Source organism: Orcinus orca, chromosome 19 (genome assembly GCF_937001465.1).
Source record: "Orcinus orca chromosome 19, mOrcOrc1.1, whole genome shotgun sequence".
Lineage (NCBI taxonomy): Eukaryota > Metazoa > Chordata > Mammalia > Artiodactyla > Delphinidae > Orcinus > Orcinus orca.
The window spans coordinates 13,519,932-13,539,449 of NC_064577.1; the positions used below are offsets into that span (position 1 = coordinate 13,519,932).

The window sequence follows — 19,518 nt, forward strand, 5'->3', positions numbered from 1 at the left end:
CTGATTTTACGTATTTGTATGAATCTTTAATTCATGTCTTTCTTGCTGAACTGTAAAGAGCTCAAATGTAAAAACTAGATTTTGTTCGTTTGTTTTGTTTAGGGTTTTCTTGCCACCACTCATAACAGGCACTCAGAAGAAAAGCTTCCATTTACCACATTTTTTATTCCTTAACTAGTTTATTAAATTATCAGAGAAATTTAATATTCTTGACTGCACTTAATACCACCTTAGTTCAACTATCCTTGGGGTCACTCAAAGAGAGAGAGAAGCACATCTTTACTGATTTCAGCATATCCTTTACATGCCAGATGACCCAGAAAGTTAGTGTATTTCTGGGGCATAAGTAAAAAGGATAAATTATGGCTTATCCGTTGTCTCACAGCTAATGATGCAGGAGTATATTCCTCAGAGATTTCCTCTTCTGGAAGAGTCGGTTCATCATGTGTTCATAACTTCAAGCAACAAAGTATAAACGAATAATTTTTTAGGAAATCTCAGTACTATCAGATGGAAATCATCCTTCTTATACATCAAGCTTTAAATTGAAAGAAAACATTCAATGATCTAAAATGGTAGAAGGGCAATACTTTTAATGGAATATTCAATGCAAATTTTTCTTTTGCCTCCCTTGGCTGCCAATACAGTGAAATGATATATAAATTGGAAGTATATATATATATATTTTTAGCAGCTCCAAGGAAAAGTAAATATCTGAAATTAAATGTAAAGCTCACTCTAAGAAAATGTGAACATTTCATTTTCTTCTATTCTTTTGATGTTAGCAGTTGGTCTGCTTGTTAATATAGGATTCCTGACACATTACCATCTCAACCTCTAAATAACTTCCTATTTCCTATAATCCTCAATATACTTGGTGGTGTGAAGATTAAAGCTTACCCAATTAGCCACCCACTACAGCCGAGTTAATCACATAATCTCTGAGATGGTCACAGAGCACTGAAGTATGCAATGATTTTTTTTTTCTCTCTTTACAAAGATTTAACTAATCGTGAGAATTGGCAATGCTCTCAAATATAAAGGGTAGCGGGGTTTTCAATCCGAAGCTGTGTCACTGCTTTATAAATTAGGGCTTATCTTCTTCCAAGAGACATTGTTACAGAGGCTTCTTTAACAAGTTTCCAAATGTCCTCAATTAGTCAACCATTGCTTACTGAGACCAAGGCTCACATCAAGGCTTACTTCTTTAGAATAAAGATCAGTAATCCGTAAGGTAAAACTCAGACTCCGTCACATGACAGCTACGCATTCAACTATGGGATTCCTACACTCGTGTCTGTTTAAAGGAAATGCTAATCCAAACTGAAGTTTGACAATACTCTCCTCTGCTTAACAAGTCCACATATGACGAGGAAGAGGAAAGAGGAGGAAAGTTTTGGGGGGCAGGGGATGGCAAAAGGACTCCTGAGAATGGGGGATGGGGGAGAGAGAGAAAGCAAAGACTTGGGGTGAGAAGAGGAGGACACAGAGGAAACCAGAGAAGAGGGAAGAGCTCAGGAGGACAGGGAGGGTCGACAGTTTTCAGGGAGTCCTGGTTGGGTCAACTGATCTTGCGGTGTTGCCGCCAGTTATTAGGGGGCTTCGAACTACCGATTAGCAGATCACCCCCAGTTCTCCAACAGTACCTGTGGTGATGGTCTAGCATGAATGACAAGATGTGCCAGAGAGAGCAGGTCTATAACATTTTCAAGTTCTGATAAGGCTTCCTGACCAATGTGCTTCTGTAGGTTGTGACCTAAAAGCAAGACGTGAACCACCCCCCACCCCCTGCCTCCCCCAGTGACAAAGCAACCCACAATGATATCAAGAATGACAGAAGCCGTCAAAACTATTGGAGGAATCCAGAGATTAGGGAAGCAAACAGAAACGATGGAGGAGCCCAGAACTAGGAATCTGCAGGACTGAAGAAATCTTTGCAAGTCACCAGAGACCCCAAGAGCAACCGATGGGCAGGGGAGGGAATGAGGTTTCTCCAGGGACACAGCTGAAAGGTCCCCGACAAGGTCTCAGAAATGACCGGGCAGCCTGACAGTCAGGAGGTGGGAGGGCAAGATTGAACTGGGAACCCAAATCCAATTCACGTCTACAACTGAATTCAGATCCTCAGAAGGCTAGGTCCAAGCAAGAGTTATTTGGGTATGGGAGGTTGGGGAAGGAAGGGGAGGCCTCAAAGGTGGGGATTCGGGGTTTAAAAAAAAAAAAAAAAGGCAAAAGTAACTCTGACATGGGCAGGTGGGTGAAATCAAAGACTGGAAACTCTGACCTCAAATCTAAGACAGTCTACTTCTAGCAATTTCCTTGAGTTTAACCTGTGTTCGTGCACACACTCATCCACACACGCACTGCCTGCCTCCATCAACTCTGCACTGCTGCCATCCTCCCTGACGAGCTGGGCTTGGGCAGTGCTATGTAGGTGTTCATTTCACAGCCCTTGAGTAGATTTCCCAGGGCTTCCTCTACATAAGAATTTTGAGAATGGTTTTACCTTGTATGCATTTCCTTACCGATCAGATTCTCCTAGAATGTGTGTAGGACTTACTTTTTGGACAATTATGGGCTGAACTGTGTCCATCCCCCCAATCCCCACCCCCGGCAAAACTCATTCGTTGAAGTCTTAACCCCCAGTAATCCAGAATGGAATATTTGGAGATAAGTTCTTTAAAGAGGCAGTTAAAGTGAGGTCACGAGGGTGGGCCCTAATCCAGTAAGAAAAGGAAATTTGGACACGGACACACACGCGGGTATGACAGAGGAGAAGACAGAGGGGAAAACGGCCATCTACAAGCCGAGGAGAGAGGCCTGGAACAGATCCTGCTGTCATGGCCCTCAGGAGGAACCGACTCTGAAGGTGACACCTTAACCTTGGACTTCCAGCCACCAGAACTGTAAGAAAATACGTTTCTGTTGTTTGAGCCACCCGGTCTGTGGTACTTCATTACAGTAGCCCTAGCAACCGAATACAGACAGGTATACAGACATGGGTCCAGTGGGTCTAAAGCAATCCTAGCCCGACAAGGATTCACCAATAATTCACCTTCCAGGCCACCTACCATTGTCTTTCCTCTTTCATACCTCAGTGACTTACGGACTTTCTTCACAGGGAGCGATATCTAATTGCCGCACTGGTTTCTCATTCTTGGGAGCATTCCACGGTGCCTGGAGTGGACCACCACGGTCTGCTCTATCCATTTTACCTCATCAAGCCAATCCTCAGAAGTCATGTCTCTCTACAGGGCTCACACACTTGTCAACTCTTCTGCAAGCTTACTTTGAATTACTCTAGATTTCTGTGTCTGAATAAAACATCTATGGTTCCCTCAAAGTTTCATCTTGAGAGCATGGAAATCAGCCTGGCCGGTTACCTTCATTATTGCAAACCCTCAGGAATTAGTTACCCCTGCTTCAGTTTCCCCTCAGGCTGGTCTTTCTGTCCCTGGCCAGCCCAACCATTCACCCATAAGCAACACCTGCAGGCCCACCAGGTGGATCAGCCTTAAATTAAACAGGAGGAGCAGGGGGCGTCCTGGTGACAGGACTTCAGAGGCCTTGGTGGGCCTCCATCCAACACACCTCTGCTACCGACCTGCTAAATTCCCTAAAATCTTCCTACTGCTTCATTTACTTTGGGCTTAAGGAGGCTTCAGCTAAAATACGTCCAGGAAGGTAAGTCGTTGCCATCATGGATTCCATTGCTAGAATCAATGTGCGACTGTTTACCATCAAGACCACAGCCAGCAAGCCGGGCTCTGAGGAAAGGGACACAGAAGGAGCCGTGGGAGGTGAGAATAGGCGGGAGGAGAACCAGGTGCAGAACATGAAACGAGACTGGTCAGGGAGGCCAGGTCCCCCTCAAGCACTCATCTTGTAGTTGTAAAGGCTTTAGAGCTTACAAAGCCCTTCACGTTCCAATCACCTCACCTGGTCCAAACAATGAAAAAGAGGCAGAACACACACCCCCATTTTCAAGTCAATGATTCTGAAGCCCAGATGACTGACTAGGAGGCAACAGAGCCAAGCGCTTCCAATTCCTGGTCCAGCTCTTCTTATGGTGCAACGGTTAAGAGTTCCCATCTGAAGACACACAGATCCAGAGGAAATCCAAACTCTGAGACTGATTAGGCTTAGAATCATGTGCAAGTTACCTGACCCCTCCAAGCCTCAGCTTCTCTCCTGTAAAGTGGGATGTTATAAAGATCTAGAGCGCAGGCATGTACAGCTTAGCATAGTGCCTGGCACACAGAAAACACGCAGGTGTAAGCCGTTAGCGCTCATCTCTCGGACCCCGTGAGAGAAAGCAGTGGTTCTCACCCTGCCACCCACCCCCGAGGAGCTCCCCACCATGTTACGGCTACCCAGGGCACCCACCAGACACACTTTCAGACTCTGCAAGTATATGGTCTGGACGCTTGTTTTTTTTTTTTTTTTTTTAAAGCCTCGTGGGTGATTCTGATGCTGAGTCCCACAATTAAGAACAGGTGATATAAAGCACTATTTCAAGCTGGAAGGGGCATTCAAACCACCTGAGGATCTTGTTCAAATGCAGATTCGATTGAGTAGGGCGGGGGTGGGGTCTGAGACTACATTTCTAAACACAAACCCAGGTGACGCTGAACGTGAACAGGTAGGGCTTTAAGTAGCAAACAGATTATCAGAGGAGAGAAGAGGGGTGACCAAAAAGAGATGGGGGTGACAAGCAATAGGAGTAATTTTGACACACTGAGATCTAGAGAAGTCATTCTGGCTTATAGACGAGTTAACTTGAATTTTACGCTACCTGAAACAGCCTGTTTGTGGCCTATCAAATATACACTGTACACCTGTTTTAATCACTAAAGGAAAGGGCACACTAACCAGAAGTAAAGACCGTCCATGTTAAAAATAAAGATTAAAGGCCCCTCTTCCTAGGATGCCAACGTTAATCCTCCTTTGATAAGATTCACTTCCCAGGTGCCAAGTTCATCCTGTACCTGCTGTACGTATACATCCTGGTCTGTTTTTTTGAAACCTTGAAGAAATGTATCCCTGACTTGTTTAACGTACTCTGTTCTGACAAGATATAAAACTGTGCTAAAAACCCTGCTTCTCTGGAGCTATTTCTTAGAGTGATCTGGGAAGCAGGCTTCCGAGCTAGTCCTCAGTTTGGCTCCAATAAGACTCTTCTATTATTATTTTTCGTAGACCCAAGTGGAGGGGGGGGGGACCAAAAAATCAACCATACCCCCCAGGAAGACCTAAGGCCCAGACTCAGCGGCGACCACTGTGCAGGCCGGACTTCGCTCGCTGGTAACTCGCTCCTCTTCCTCTGCAGCCACGTCGGACAAACCCGATAGGGCTGAGATTGAGAAAGTCGGTAAGTCGAGATTGAAGAAAACAGAAACGAAAGAGAAAAATCCACTGCCTTCAGAAGAAGCGACTGAACAGGAGAAGCAAGCAGGCGCGCCCTAAGGAGGCCAACATGCACTGTACATTCCACAAGCACTGCCTTATCTTACTTCTTGTAGCTGTTTAACTTTGTAAGATGCAAAGAGGTTGGATCAAGTTTAAATGACTGTGCTGCCCCTTTCCACATCGAAGAATGGAAAACTACTGACAACGAAGGCCGCGCCCGCCTCTCCCATCCACCTGTCTGGCTGGCAGGAAAGGAAAAGAACTTGCATGTTGGTGAAGGAGGCGGCTGGGTGGGACGGCAGTGAAATCTAGAATAAAGAGTAAGCTGGTCTCAAGGTGTCCTGTGGGCTGTAAAATGCAGTTTAATCAGGGTGCCATTTTTTGTTGTTGTTCAAATGATTCTAGTTATTGCAATACACAATTTTTTTAATATTCAAGTTTTAAAACCTGGGGGAAAAAAGACCTAAGGCCCAAGTGGGCCCCTTCAATATCATTAAACAATGAAGAGAAGCAGAGCCTGACACACAGGAGGCTCTCACCCAACAGTCACCGTCACTAGTCATCAGAACGGCCACCTCCACGACAGAGAAGGATGTCCGTGTCTTCTCCTCCTCCAACCATCACCTCTACTTGGCCCCTCCTCCCCTACGAAATTTGCTTCTCCCGCCCCACGCTACCTTTACTACATTTCTGGACTTCGATGTGAAGACCCGCCCTGACAGAGCACACTCTCTCCTCGCCCTGGATCCCCTCGCTCACCGGTTCTTTTTCACCAGCCCTGAATCACCACCTTCACCCTCCCACTTCACTCCTGCATCCGCCCGAGCAGTGTCCGGCACCACGACGAATCAGCCAGCTCACCGGAGGCTTCAGCGTCCGCTTACAAACCCTGCCCAGGACACAGCTCCTCCTTCCCTAACTCCTGGCTTTTATTTCTCCAAACGAACAGCTCCAACGTTTCATCTAGCTTCCCAAATTTTAACGTTTTTTTGCACAAACCTTGGATCCCACGCTCCAGAGAAAGCTAGAACCGACCGGCAGCCGCTTCATCCTCTTCGGCTCGCCCTTGGGCTGTGGTTTTTCAAGCCTGGCTGCAGATCAGAATCACCTGGGGCCCCTCTAGGACCACGCCCTCCACGCCCCTGGATTTAATTGTCTGAGGCTGAGCCTCGTTAAAACCTCTTTAAAAAAACAAAAACAAAAAACACCGCCCCTGGGAAGCACTATGACTCCTAACCAGGAACAAGCTGCCGCCCCACAATGAAGGCATCATCACCTCTCGTGGGGAAGGCGGGGAGAGGAGGGTTTTATCCTCATCTCATCTGTGATGGTTCCCACAATGACGTTAAGAGAGTTCTAGAAGCCGGGGGGAGGCCAGTTCTAAAGATGTCACAATTTATACTTCATTAACCTCAGCTGGGAAGGCCGGACCGCTTCTCTGGGTTCTTCCAGCAGAGCCGGGTACAGAGCAGCTGACAACTCTGTAGAGTGTGAATTACTGTCCAGCAAAGAACAGAGAGAAGAATCCAACGGCCCCACGCCTCTAATTCCATGAGGCATGGACTACAACCTTTAGGACACATTTTTATAACAAGTCAATTAAAAAAAATCATTTTCAGGGACTTCCCTGGCGGCCCAGTGGTTAGGACTTCGCCTTCCAAAGCAGGAGGTGCCGGTTAGTTCGATCCCTAGTTGGGGAGCTAAGATCCCACATGCCTCGTGGCCAAAAAACCAAAACATAAAACAGAAGCAACACTGTAACAGATTCAATAACGACTGTAAAAATGGTCCACAGCAAAAAAATCTTTAAAAAATCATTTTCCAACACAGATAAGAACATGACTTCTAGAGTTTAAAAGGCAGCTAACATAGCAGAAAGCTCAACCTAAAGAATGAAAAGACATTTTCTGACTTTGTATTTTACCTAAATAGCCTTCCTCCAAGATGGGATTCAGCTGAACATATCTGGTTTACTAAATCTAGAAATTTAATGAAAACTACATTGCATAGAAAATGACAAACACTATAAATGAACAGACTATATTTTACTAGTTAAAGAAATTTTAGAAAAAGAAATTAAGCCATTCAGGAAATAGCTGTAATCTCTGCAAATAAATTTCACCCACCACATAAACCCTGTAAAGGAAAACATCGTACCTGATGAGATCTGGTTCTGCACCCTCGTTCTTAAAGGATGTCAGAAGTAGTCTCTCTCGAGTTACAAGATCATCCAAAAGGTTTTGTCTTCGGTCTCCTTCGAGCTGTGTTCTGCAGGCATCTCGTTAAGGTCCAAGAGCAGGTGAATTACCTCATTTGACCTATTACGTTAAGTGAGCTCTCCAAGTCAGAAAGGACTGTTATAGGCTCTGATCAATCCTACCCAGAAGAGGCCTGAACCAACCTTCTCCTCCTGCTCTAACCTCAGACTTCACTGATCCTTCCAGTAAAGGACCTGGACACAACCATCACAGAGGGACTTAACAAACACTGACACAGATCCGCCACACGAGATCCTTCACTGAGAAACACAGTTGGTAAACACGATTTTCCTCCCAGCGGCCACCCCTGAAATGTCCTTCCTCTCAACAGGGCAATGTGACTCAGGGAGTCATCAGGCTTTGAGTTTTAGGTCACGGTGGTCAAGCGTTTTTCCTGGACACTAATACCCTAAGATACTCTTCTAAAAAAGGAAAAAGAGAAAGAAAAGTTTTCTATGTCGCCCCCTTTCTTCCATGTTAATGAACACCTACGAACACACCTGGAATATATTTTGTAAAGGGCTACTTCATGCAACAGATTTGCTCTAAAAAGCTGTCACCATCGGCTCATTAAATACATTGCATGAGCTTTAATTCTCAACAGAATTACAAAGAAATAATCATATTTTTATGTGTTAATCTACTAAGCACGCTCGACTAGGAGTCCAAAGGCCAGCTAGTCCTATTTTGATCCTTACCTACGATCCTGAACCAATTACTTCACCTTTTTGAATTTGTTTCTTCATGTGGCACCCAGATCATCTCTCACACCTCCTCCGGCACGATCCATGGCCACAGTTTTCCTGGTTCCAGTAAAAGTGAGACCACTACTTTGGATTTCCGGATTTCTAGATACTTGTCCTTTCAAGAGGGGATATTAAACCCTGCATTTAGGCCCCAGAAGTTTGAGAACTTGGCAGAATCAAGTAAGTTTCCCTGGGTGGGAAAACCACGGCCCAGTGAATCTACTTTTGTTGATCATTTTGAATAGAAAAAGCTGGCCAGCTAGCAAAAAAAGCAAATAAACCCATCAAAAATGTTCCCCAGTAGCAGATATTAGTTAGAAAAATCATAAATCCCCCCCAAACCAATGTAACTAAGGAGTGTTAGTGACTTTGACTACTTAAAAAATAATAATGGATACATTCTCTCTACATTCCAGAACGCCACGCTTTCCTGAGAAAAATGACTACCATCGCTTTTCCGTTTCCTGCTTGACTACAGTCATTAAGAACCCATCTTGGAAACCGTGAAGTAGTAACTGTAACTAAGAAACAGTGAACTTAAGTCCTTCCTCTGTACTAATAAAAGGGCCAAATATTAGCCTTCTGATCAATGCAACACCAAGAATAAATATCAATGTGTTTCAAATCAGTGGCAAATTGTCAATAAAGCAGAAGCCTCTTCTATCTAAAAAAACGCTCCTGGGGGTGGGGAGAGACAGAACCTATGTCATGAATTATACAGGACAAAACTGAATTTTAATCATGGAAAACTATTAACTATATCACAATGCTGATTAGCCTTGTCTTCTGTTCTACACTCAACCTACTCTGGCAATCTGTGGTTTTGTTGGGATTTAGTTATCCAACCATCCAAGCGAGCATAAGCTGAACGATAATCCAATATTATAACTAAGCACAGATCTGACTGGCTCAGGGTTTAAACATAAAAAGTAAAATTACATATCATTAGAAGATGACTTTGGAGAACTTTCTAATACTCTTAGAGTAAGAAAGATCTTTCTAGTCAAGAATGAAAACCCAGAGGCCATGAAGGAAACACTAAATCTGGCTCTATAAAAATTTTAAATATCTGCAAAGTAAAATTACAAGTGACAAATTAATAGTGGCAAATTTTAAAACAGCAAAGGATATAACAGGGCATAGAAAAAAGAAACAACAATAATGCTAATCAAATGAAAAAAAAATGCAGTTTCACATTAGTAAAAGAAATGCAAACTGAACCATGCTATCACTTTCACCCATCAGGTAAGAAACTACGACAGGGCGGTTCTGGAAAGGGGCAAGGAACCGAGCACTCTCAGACATCCTTGGTGGGAATGGAAATGGGTTCAACCAATTGCCACATTGCCTTCTATATACATAACAAAATTTAAAAGGCACATTCTTTCAACAGGAATTTCTCCTACAGATATATTCACATGTCTATACAAAGATGTAGGAACAAAGATGTTCACTGCAGCATTATTTATAATAGCCAAATATTGGAAACATTCTAAGGTCCGTCAATAAGGAACTAGCACACCTCTACAGTGGTATGTTTTGCAGCCCCCAAAAAAAGAGAGAGAGAGAAGAGGAAAGCTCTTTATGTATCGATGATAATGATAATTAACATTTCTGAGCACTTACTAAGTGCTACATAAGTTATTTGGTATGGAATAATCTCCAAAATAGTGTTAAACAAAAAGAAGCAGCAAAGAGCTAAACAGTGAATAGTATGCTCCCACTGCATACATTAAAAAAAAAAATCTAGGGCTTCCCTGGTGGCGCAGTGGTTGAGAGTCCGCCTGCCAATGCAGGGGACACGGGTTCGTGCCCCGGTCCAGGAAGATCCCACATGCCACGGAGTGGCTGGGCCCGTGAGCCATGGCCGCTGAGCCTGCGCATCCAGAGTCTGTGCTCCGCAACGGGAGAGGTCATAACAGTGAGAGGCCCGCGTACCGCAAAAAAAAAAAAAAAAAAAAATCAGAGAAACATATATGTTTGTATATACACTTAAAATTTATGGAAGAATACAGAAAGAGTTGCCTCTAAGGAAAGGGAACTGGGGATTCAGGGTGTAAGGGAGACTTACTTCCCATCCAATATTGTTTTGGATTGTTTGACTCTATCAAATGCTAATTAACAAAAAATTTCAGAACCAAACGTATAGTATGATCCCTCTGTAGTCAAAAGCATTTTATATTTACATGTGTATATATTTGTTCATGCCTAGAAAAGTCTGTGATGGCAGGTACCAACCACTAACACATTAACTATGAAAGAATGAGCTGGAATAGGATGGGGATGGGGAAGAGAGAGAAGAGTCATTGGTTAAAAATAAGAACTATAGGGCTTCCCTGGTGGCGCAGTGGTTGAGAGTCCACCTGCCGATGCAGGGGACATGGGTTCATGCCCCTGTCTGGGAAGATCCCACATGCCGCGGAGCGGCTGGGCCCGTGAGCCATGGCCGCTGAGTCTGCGCGTCCGGATCCTGTACTCCGCAACGGGAGAGGCCACAACAGTGAGAGGCCCGCGTACCGCAAAAAAATAAAATAAAATAAGAACTATACAGGTAGAAAGTACTTTTTAAATAAAAACAATAAAGGCAAGTTTTAAATTTAGCAGATATTAGATATAAACTAGTTGAGAATAAATTAACAAAGAACATCAATTTTAGGAGCAATAAAACTTGGTGATTATGTTTTGAAGATTATAAGTGAAGAACAGAATCACAGACAGCTGATGCTAGGAGAGGCATATCCAAGTCTCTTGTTCTTCTGACCAGGAAACCAGGGCCCTGGGCAGCTGGTGATGACAATAGTGGGCTAGAGCCCAGCTCTTTCCAGTCTAAGTCAGGGCTTTCCTACCGCCTCGTGTGGGGCTTGACCACCAAACGTTCCAGGGGCTCTTCCACCCTGAGGCCCCCAGTACTGCTCACTTAACTTTGCCACTTCTTAGCATCCTGTTAATAACAATACTGGTAATATTAATTCAGAATATTCCCAGAGACTCCCTGTAAATCCGGGACAACTGGAAAACTGTCCAGTTAGGAACACTCACTCTACCTCTTTGTTCTGTTTTTATTTTAACCTATTAAGAGAACAGAGCATAAGGAGACGGTGGGGGGGGGAGGGTAGAGGAGGTTGAAGAGAATAGATAGATTCACAGCCCTTCTGCATAGCACACTTACTATACAGAAGTTGTTGTTAACGAGAGGTCAAAGAATCGTCTAGGCAGTGGTGACACTGCATGGATGTGGTCTCATGGTAGTTGGGGGAAGCGACGACAGGGTAAGGAAGGACAAGTAGAACACAGGGCACACACTCAGTGGCCAGAACTGGGACCTCCTCTTCCACCAACGTGGTGAATAACCAAGGAAGAAGGTCAGAGAACAGACAAATAAGGAAACAGAAGAGCTAGCTACCATAGTACTTTTTCAACGGCTAGGCTGATGTTACATGTAATTAATTATAACCAGTTCATGGCAATGCAATGCTGCAAATGAAACTGGGTCCTGATGTCGTATCACCAATACCCATGACCAAAGTGCCTCAGCCCAGTTTCTCTGCTATAACCTGGGAAGCACTTCCAACCTACGATGGAGTGGGCTGAAGATGGTGCTGGACCCAGGGGACGCCCCACCCCCACTCTAGCTCCTGGAGTTTCTCCTTATTTGGTAGAAGGCTTAAGAATTTAGGCAAGTCTTACGTGCAAATTAATTGCTCTGGAGAAGCATAATTACTTCCCACTGCTGCAAGAAGGGCTGCACAGAGACAGTTTAAGGTCCCAGAGGCCAGAAGGTTTTTCTGGCTCACATAGTACTTCATCCCTTTCATTTTACTATTTTTTTTTTTAAGTTAACAAACTCTGCTGAATATCTATTATGTACCTGACCAGGTCCTTATCTTCCTCAAAGCACTGATCGATCACATTTTGCAAGTAGTATCTTAATACTATCACTATCTGTGTGCTTTGATATACCCTTCTTACTTGATTATAAACTCCATAAAAGGACTACCTGTAAATTCTCCAAGATGGCTGTAATTTTAACAATGATAAAATAGTAAGTAGCAGCTAATCCTCGAGGAGGGCTTACTTTATGTGAAACACCTTCTATGCATATAATTTAATCCTCCCAACAATCCCATAAGCCGGGTGTACTTTGATTATCCCTATTTCGCAAATGAGAAAACAGGCACAAAGAAGTAACTTGCCCACAAAGCGTTAATAACTATCTTTTATTTAACACCCACAATTATGGGGGTGGCTTGTCCTGTGAGATGCTTTAAATATATTTTCTTCAACTTTCACAACAACCTGCAAAACAAGTATGATTATTCCTACTCTACAGATGAATGAAACTAAGGTCAAGAAAGGCTACGTTGCTCTCTGGCCTTGGGGAAGTGATGGAGCTGGTCTTCCACCTCAGTTCTGTCTGGCTCCAAAGCCAATGTTGTTCCCAGTATTCCAACGGTGCCCAGACTTTCGGATTTCATGGAGCACAAGTATTTCCAAACAAACTGCGGGCATGGTGATGGGGGGATTTATATAGGCCAATTTTGCCATCTATGGACATTCCAAAACCCGCAAGAGACAAAAGTCTCACCTACTTTTACTATCACGATGAAAAAGCAAGCAGATGTTAATACCCAGAACTAGGGGGAGCCATGTAAACAGACTATGAATCAGAAAACTTCTACCGAAACAAAAATTATCTTGTCCTTATTTTTCTCACAATAGCAGACACCAGTGAAAACTGTCATGGCCAGGTGCAGTGTTTTAGAACCACTTCACCTCCACTGGAGCCCCGAGGGGCTATCCCTAAAATCGATCCAGTGAGCCTCTCCACACCTACATGTATCCAGGTTTGTTACACGGTGATTGGGACATCTATCCTGCCATCTACCTATCTGTCTATGCATCTTTTTTTTCCCCCAAAATAGAAAGTGGAGCAGAGTTATTTATGGATTTAAAAAAATTATTTCTAGGGAATTCCCTGGTTGTCCAGTGGTTAGGACTTGGTGCTTTCACTGCTGGGGGCCTGGGTTCAATCCCTGGTCAGGAAACTAAGATGCCACAAGATGTATGGCACGACCAAAAAATAATAATTATTACTATTTCTACAGGACTTCTCCCAAGAGACCAAAATACCTTTTGATACTGAACCCCTCTGTAAAGTGATTTTTTAAAATTCTTTTTAAAGTACCAGAAGTGTTGCCTTTGAAAAACCCAACAAAAAGACAAGCTTCATTTAAAGCTAATTCTAAGAATAATTTTAGCATTCCCTGAAATTTCCTACGCGCCCTCCTGTAAACCCACCTTTTCTCAGCTGATGAGGCCATTATAATCCCCATCTCCAAGAAGCACCGTGAACAGAAGTTAATGTATTTCAGCAATTTTCAACTCTCTGGCTGCAGGACTTTCAATTATGAATTGCAAGTTAACCAATTCGAAAGCACGCCACTTTCATTTTAATTTCACATTTATTCTTGCCAGAGAAAAATACTTTTTCAGGAAAGAGCAGTAACATCTTAGGCCTAACCTCCCAGAATTTAACTGTTTGGAAGGCATTTTCATAGGACTTATCTTTCTGGCAACTCCTAGTGTTCTCTGGAAAACTTCACGAATGCAGAAAGGCATAAATTTATTAAGTAAGGTGCCATAAACTCAACTACCCAACACAGTAAGGAAATGTGGCTTTCAAATATTCACGTTAAAAAAGTCACCCAACATTAATTATGCCTCAAGAAAAAGGATTAAAAAGTCACTCTCCCGGCGATTTATGGACACAAATTTTTCTAAGAATTACAACATCATAAAGTATACCTAATAAACCACAGTGAAGACTGTTTAATCTTTCTGATGATTAAGAAGGGTCTTGAGGATTTGCATTATAAACAAGATTTGTCTTGGCATTACAGCAACATGCCAAGCAATAGGGAACTCTAGTTGAAGACAGGCCACGTGACAGTGGACTGTATTCTATCACTGAAGTAGAATTCAGCTTTTAAACAAGTGGCTTTGGGTTCAGACAGCCCTGCATTGGAATCCTAGCTTTCCATTTCTTAGCAGTGGGGTCTGGGCAAGTTACTTAAGCTCTTAAATATTCTGCTCCTCGGTGTGAAAAAATTACTCTGCTGCAATGCTGTCCTTTCTTTCCAACTTCATCAGTGACTTGAGGTGCAAGTTTGCTTTGGCCTCAATACCTCTTTTGTAAAGAAGGTTCAGCTGCCTCCTTTCCATTCTATCTAAGAAATGGTCTCCCTGAAAATACAGAGGTTTATGAGCGCCCCCATGGGGTGGATTATCTGAATTCCATCCCTAGTTTTGGTTGCAGTAGAAATAGACCCAATTATTTGAAAAAAATAATTAGATTTTAAAGAAAGCTGTTATATTCCAGACGAGTTTTTGATTTCTCCTGGGAAATTCTAAATTATTCACATGATGGTCCTTAAATATTTTCATAAATATTTCATATTTTCAGAGTATTTAACAACTCTGGTGTTTTCAAATGCCTGGTGTTTCATTCAGCAAATTCTGAGATCACCACAAAACCAGAGTCTATGAAATTTCAAAATATGGTCAGACTGCAAGCATTTAGAAAAACAAAGTCAATTATGACCGTGGCGTGCTTGGTACACCCCATAATTAATAACTAGCAGAAATTATTAATAGAAAAAAGTAAAAGTTATTAATTTATATCTTCTTGCCCTATAGGTTTAGCACATAAATATTATAAGATGAATAATAATCAGTTACCTATCAGCAAATAAAGTTATTAATATTACACTGGGAAACAATATTTAACTACGTTTCTAATACATGTGATTTAGGTAATATTAAAATGAGTTTGCACACCTTGATCCCATGTGCAGAATTCCAAGTACTTAGTACTGAAAGTGGAGAGCACAGCTCTGCCAACTTGAGGTCTATATATTAAGACTTGTGCATTTTGATAAAATAAAAACTCCTTATATAATAGACTGTGCAGTAACAAATGATGCCAGATGGAGGGTAAAGTTACAAACGAAACATATCAGAATATTCCAACTGTGTTAAAAATAAGGGCCCAATTGTTTACTGAAATTAAACTTATATTTAAAACCTTAGTGTTTTAATAAGTGCACACTGGAAATCATGCAACTATCTAAACCACCCTCCCTGGTGACATACAGTGGTGATACTTGGAGAAAAATATTTTTTAAAACATCTTCTATTGTTTTACCTAAAAAGCTATAGTCCTACATTTTCCCATGTTTAAAATTGGGCAATAACAACCATTTCCCAAGACACCAAAGTTTGGTACAAACTAAAGACAAAAAAGGTAAGAGAGGGCCAGTTTGAGGTCAGTTTTAAACTCGGATTTAAAGGATTAGTTTATGTAACAGGTCAAGTGTATTTTACTAAATTGATCAGATTATGAATTTCTTAAAAAAAGAAAAGAAAGAAAGAAAGAAAGAAAATATTTTGGGGAGTTCTCTGGTGGTCTAATGGTTAGGACTCCACACTTTCACTGCCGGGGCCCAGGTCGGATCCCTGGTTAGGGAACTAAGATCCCACAAGCCACTGCATGGCGCGGCCGAAGAAAAAAGAAAGAAATATTTTAATTCTCGACATTGTTGGTGGGAGGCTGAGGTGATGACATGACTTGCTTCAGGCAAGTGTTTCCTACCTCCCAAAACAGGGGTACTGTCTGGACCTCTAGAACAATAAGGCAAAGAAGTAACATCTCAATAATCTACATAATTGGGGGAAAAAATGCATCGTTTCTACTGGTACTGGCTTCTCAGAAAAGAAAACGAATCGTTCAAAACTCTGGGAACTACAGAAGCAGAATCACAACTCAAGGGTGTCATGGAAGTTCTCCTGCTGGACCACCTTCAAGGCAGTCTAGACAGGTAGCAACATGGGGCTCGGTGTCAATACAGCACTGACAGAAAGCATGAGCTTCCTGCACTATTAAGGTTACACCCAACTAAGTTAACTCCTGCCGCGTGTCTTGCATCGCCAGCATATTCACTGTAAAACATGTAACAGACGCTTAAAATAGAAATTGAGATTATAGGCAATATTTTGGAAACCAGGTCTTCCTCAAGCTGTGGAAAAATCTGGGTGGCCCAGATTCCTTCCTTTCTTAAAATAAGACTGCTTGTCCTCCCACTCTAGCAAGAGGTGGAAATGTTTACATGGATACATCTGATGTGTTGACACAGCTCTTAGCAATAAGTCCTTCAAAAGGGCGATCTTTTCCTTCAGTTTCTGCAACAAAGCTCTGATTGTCACGGTAAGCTGAAAAGAAAAGAACACAGCCTGAGAATGCTAGTCCAGAGGTGTGAGGTCTCCTAAAAATATCATGTAAACGCTGCTGTACAAACTATGATTCAATCAAAGAAGGGCTGCAACGACAACCTCAGGGCTGTACGGAATCTTAACAGTCACTTGGGCCAGCCACCCACCTAATGCTCACACCCAGACCTATGACCTGACCAGCTGGTGAGCCGGTCCACACCTGAACCCTGACATTGACTGGAAACTGTCACTTTGCCCTCTCAATCAGCTGAATTCTGTCCCTTGAGCATCCACCCTCGGATCCTATTGGTCTACCTCGGAGCCACGCAGGAAACTGAATGTCCCCAGTCTTTGTTCACCAGCAAAAGCCCCACGGTTCCCTCAACCATGCTGCAAAGAACAAGACGTCAAGTCCCACTGCCATCCCGGCCACTCCTCCCTAAACACACTGGTACACTTACAACCCATTAAAAGTTTTATAGCAGGGTGTCCTTTTTATACGAGAGGAGTGTTGACCGCATGGGACTCTTTTTCCAGGAGGTGTGAATTTTCTCCAATTTACAAACCCAGAGTAAAGTTTTGTTTGTGACTCTAAGTGCTGCCTTTTTAAAGGATGGTAGAGAGGTGGGGAGGAAGCCTCTTAGGAATTTAAAAATATGAAAAATAGAATCGCCCGTGTAAAGTAAACACAGTCAACCGCGGATATAATTGGAGATATGTTTAAAAAGGCACTCTCACAAGTTTGCTACCTTGTTAAAAGAAGCAATTATACAACTGCAGTGGAAGCAGGGGCTCTCTCCTTAGATTAGCAGGGTCACATAAGGAAAATACAGCGCAACAGCAGAGGCTGGCCAAGGGCTACACACATCAAGCAACCCTCAAAGGTATTAGCAGCCAAGAAAAATCTCACCTTAACTATTCTAATACCCCTGGGAAGCACAGAAAAACCACCCACAACGTTTATGGGGACACACCAAGGAAAGCAGACCCCTCCTCACTCAAGAAGTAAACAGCAAAACAAACAAACAAATGAACAAAAGAACACACACACACACACACACACACACACACACACACCCCAGGTCTAAGAAGAATCTACGAAATTAAAGATCAAAAGCATTCAACAGATGAAAGAATATGTAGCCATTAAAAAGTATGACTGGGGACCTCCCTGGCGGTCCAGTGGTTGACACTCCATGCCTCCCATGCAGAAGGCGCTGGTTCAATCCTTGGTCGAGGAACTAAGATCCCACATGCGGCGCAGCATGGCCAAAAAAAAAAAAAAAAGTATGACTGAAATCTATATTTGTTAACATAGAAAGATACCCATCATAATTTATTAAAAGAAAAAGAAATCAAGTCATAAAAAGAAGTGTCATCCACATAGAGAAAAAACAACCCAGGACCTAAAGACATCAAGACATCAAGGGTAGTTATCTCTAAGGAGTGGGATTTCTTAATATTTTATAAGAAAACTATTGCTTTCATAATCAGAAGAAATGTCCCATTATGATAATTTAACAGAAGCTTTCCAAAGCACAGAAAAGGATGGAAAGCCTAATTCATATTTTAAGCTAACACAACCCTGGGAACAAGCGCTGACAGAGATAACAGAAAAAAAGAAACTACTCGCCAATCTCCCTTAAGGATTATAAATGTAAAAGTCTTTAAAAAATTTTAGCAAAGCAAATTCAGAATTACATTAAAAATGACAATATACCATCACCAAGTAGAATTTATCTGAGTAATTTAAGAATAGTTTGATGTTAGAAAATCTAATAATAAAGCTAACAGTGTTAATTACTAAAAACAGACTAAACATATGATTAACACAGCATGGGAGAAATTAATTCAAAACAAAACAAAAACAAAGAAAACTAAAAATCAGTCAGTGCTGCCTTAAATACAATATTATTTAACTTTGGTCTAGAAGTTCTAACCAACATGATAAGACAAGTTAAAGAAATACATAAGGGCTGGAAAGAAGGAAATGAAATTATCATTATTTGCAGACTGATAACAGTCTGTTTGGGAAAGTTAAGAGGATCACCTAAAAGATGACTAGAAACAGATGAAGAATTCAGGATGGTGATCAATCACAAAACGAAAAAATCGAGGGCATTCCTAAATTCAAGTAATAGGGAGAACTTTAAAAATGATTTTAAAACATCATTAACAATATCAACAAAATCTAAAAAATATCTAGCACAGTGCCTGGTGTATAGTAACTGCAGGAAATACTGCTGATGGAATGAGTGAAAGGAAACACTCAATACTGCAAAAATGTAAATGCTCCCCAGTTTAGTCTATAAATATACTACACATCTACCCCAAATCCTATTTGCAGTCCTTTTATTGGAGAGGAGATGGTAACTGAGGCACAGCACAAAATTCTTTTTTTTTTTTTTTTTTTGCAGTACGCGGGCCTCTCACTGCCGTGGCCTCTCCCGTTGCGGAGCACAGGCTCCGGACGCGCAGGCTCAGCGGCCATGGCTCACGGGCCCAGCCGCTCCGCGGCATGTGGGATCTTCCCAGACCGGGGCACGAACCCGTGTCCCCTGCATCGGCAGGCGGACTCTCAACCACTGCGCCACCAGGGAAGCCCCCCAAAATTCTTTTTAATAAAGCTATGCAAAATTGCTCTAAAAGGAGGATAAATGAAGGGAAATATAGAAAGATCATGGATATGTATAACTAAGGGGGCCTTAAACAATTAGATATTAAATCTTTACAAAAAACTACAAGAGTATGATGCTGGCAGTTACCAATGGCTTCATTAGTGCAACAGAACAGAAGGTCCAGAAACAGTGCAGTTGTGTAAGAACTTAGTGAATGAA

The 19,518-nt window shown here is 42.3% G+C and overlaps 1 protein-coding gene across 3 annotated transcripts in view; it reads right to left on the reverse strand.

Annotated features, from left to right (window-relative positions):
• Window positions 1-19,518, reverse strand: part of STX8 (syntaxin 8) — a 240,041-nt gene that overhangs the window by 211,125 nt on the left and 9,398 nt on the right. For all 3 annotated transcript variants that reach the window (XM_004266848.3, XM_049701681.1, XM_033422863.2), the window contains exons 3-4: window positions 16,587-16,681; window positions 7,567-7,677 (exon numbers count right to left, since the gene is read on the reverse strand). In XM_004266848.3, coding sequence (XP_004266896.1) covers window positions 7,567-7,677; window positions 16,587-16,681 — 206 coding nt within the window. The remainder of the gene's footprint in view (window positions 1-7,566; window positions 7,678-16,586; window positions 16,682-19,518) is intronic.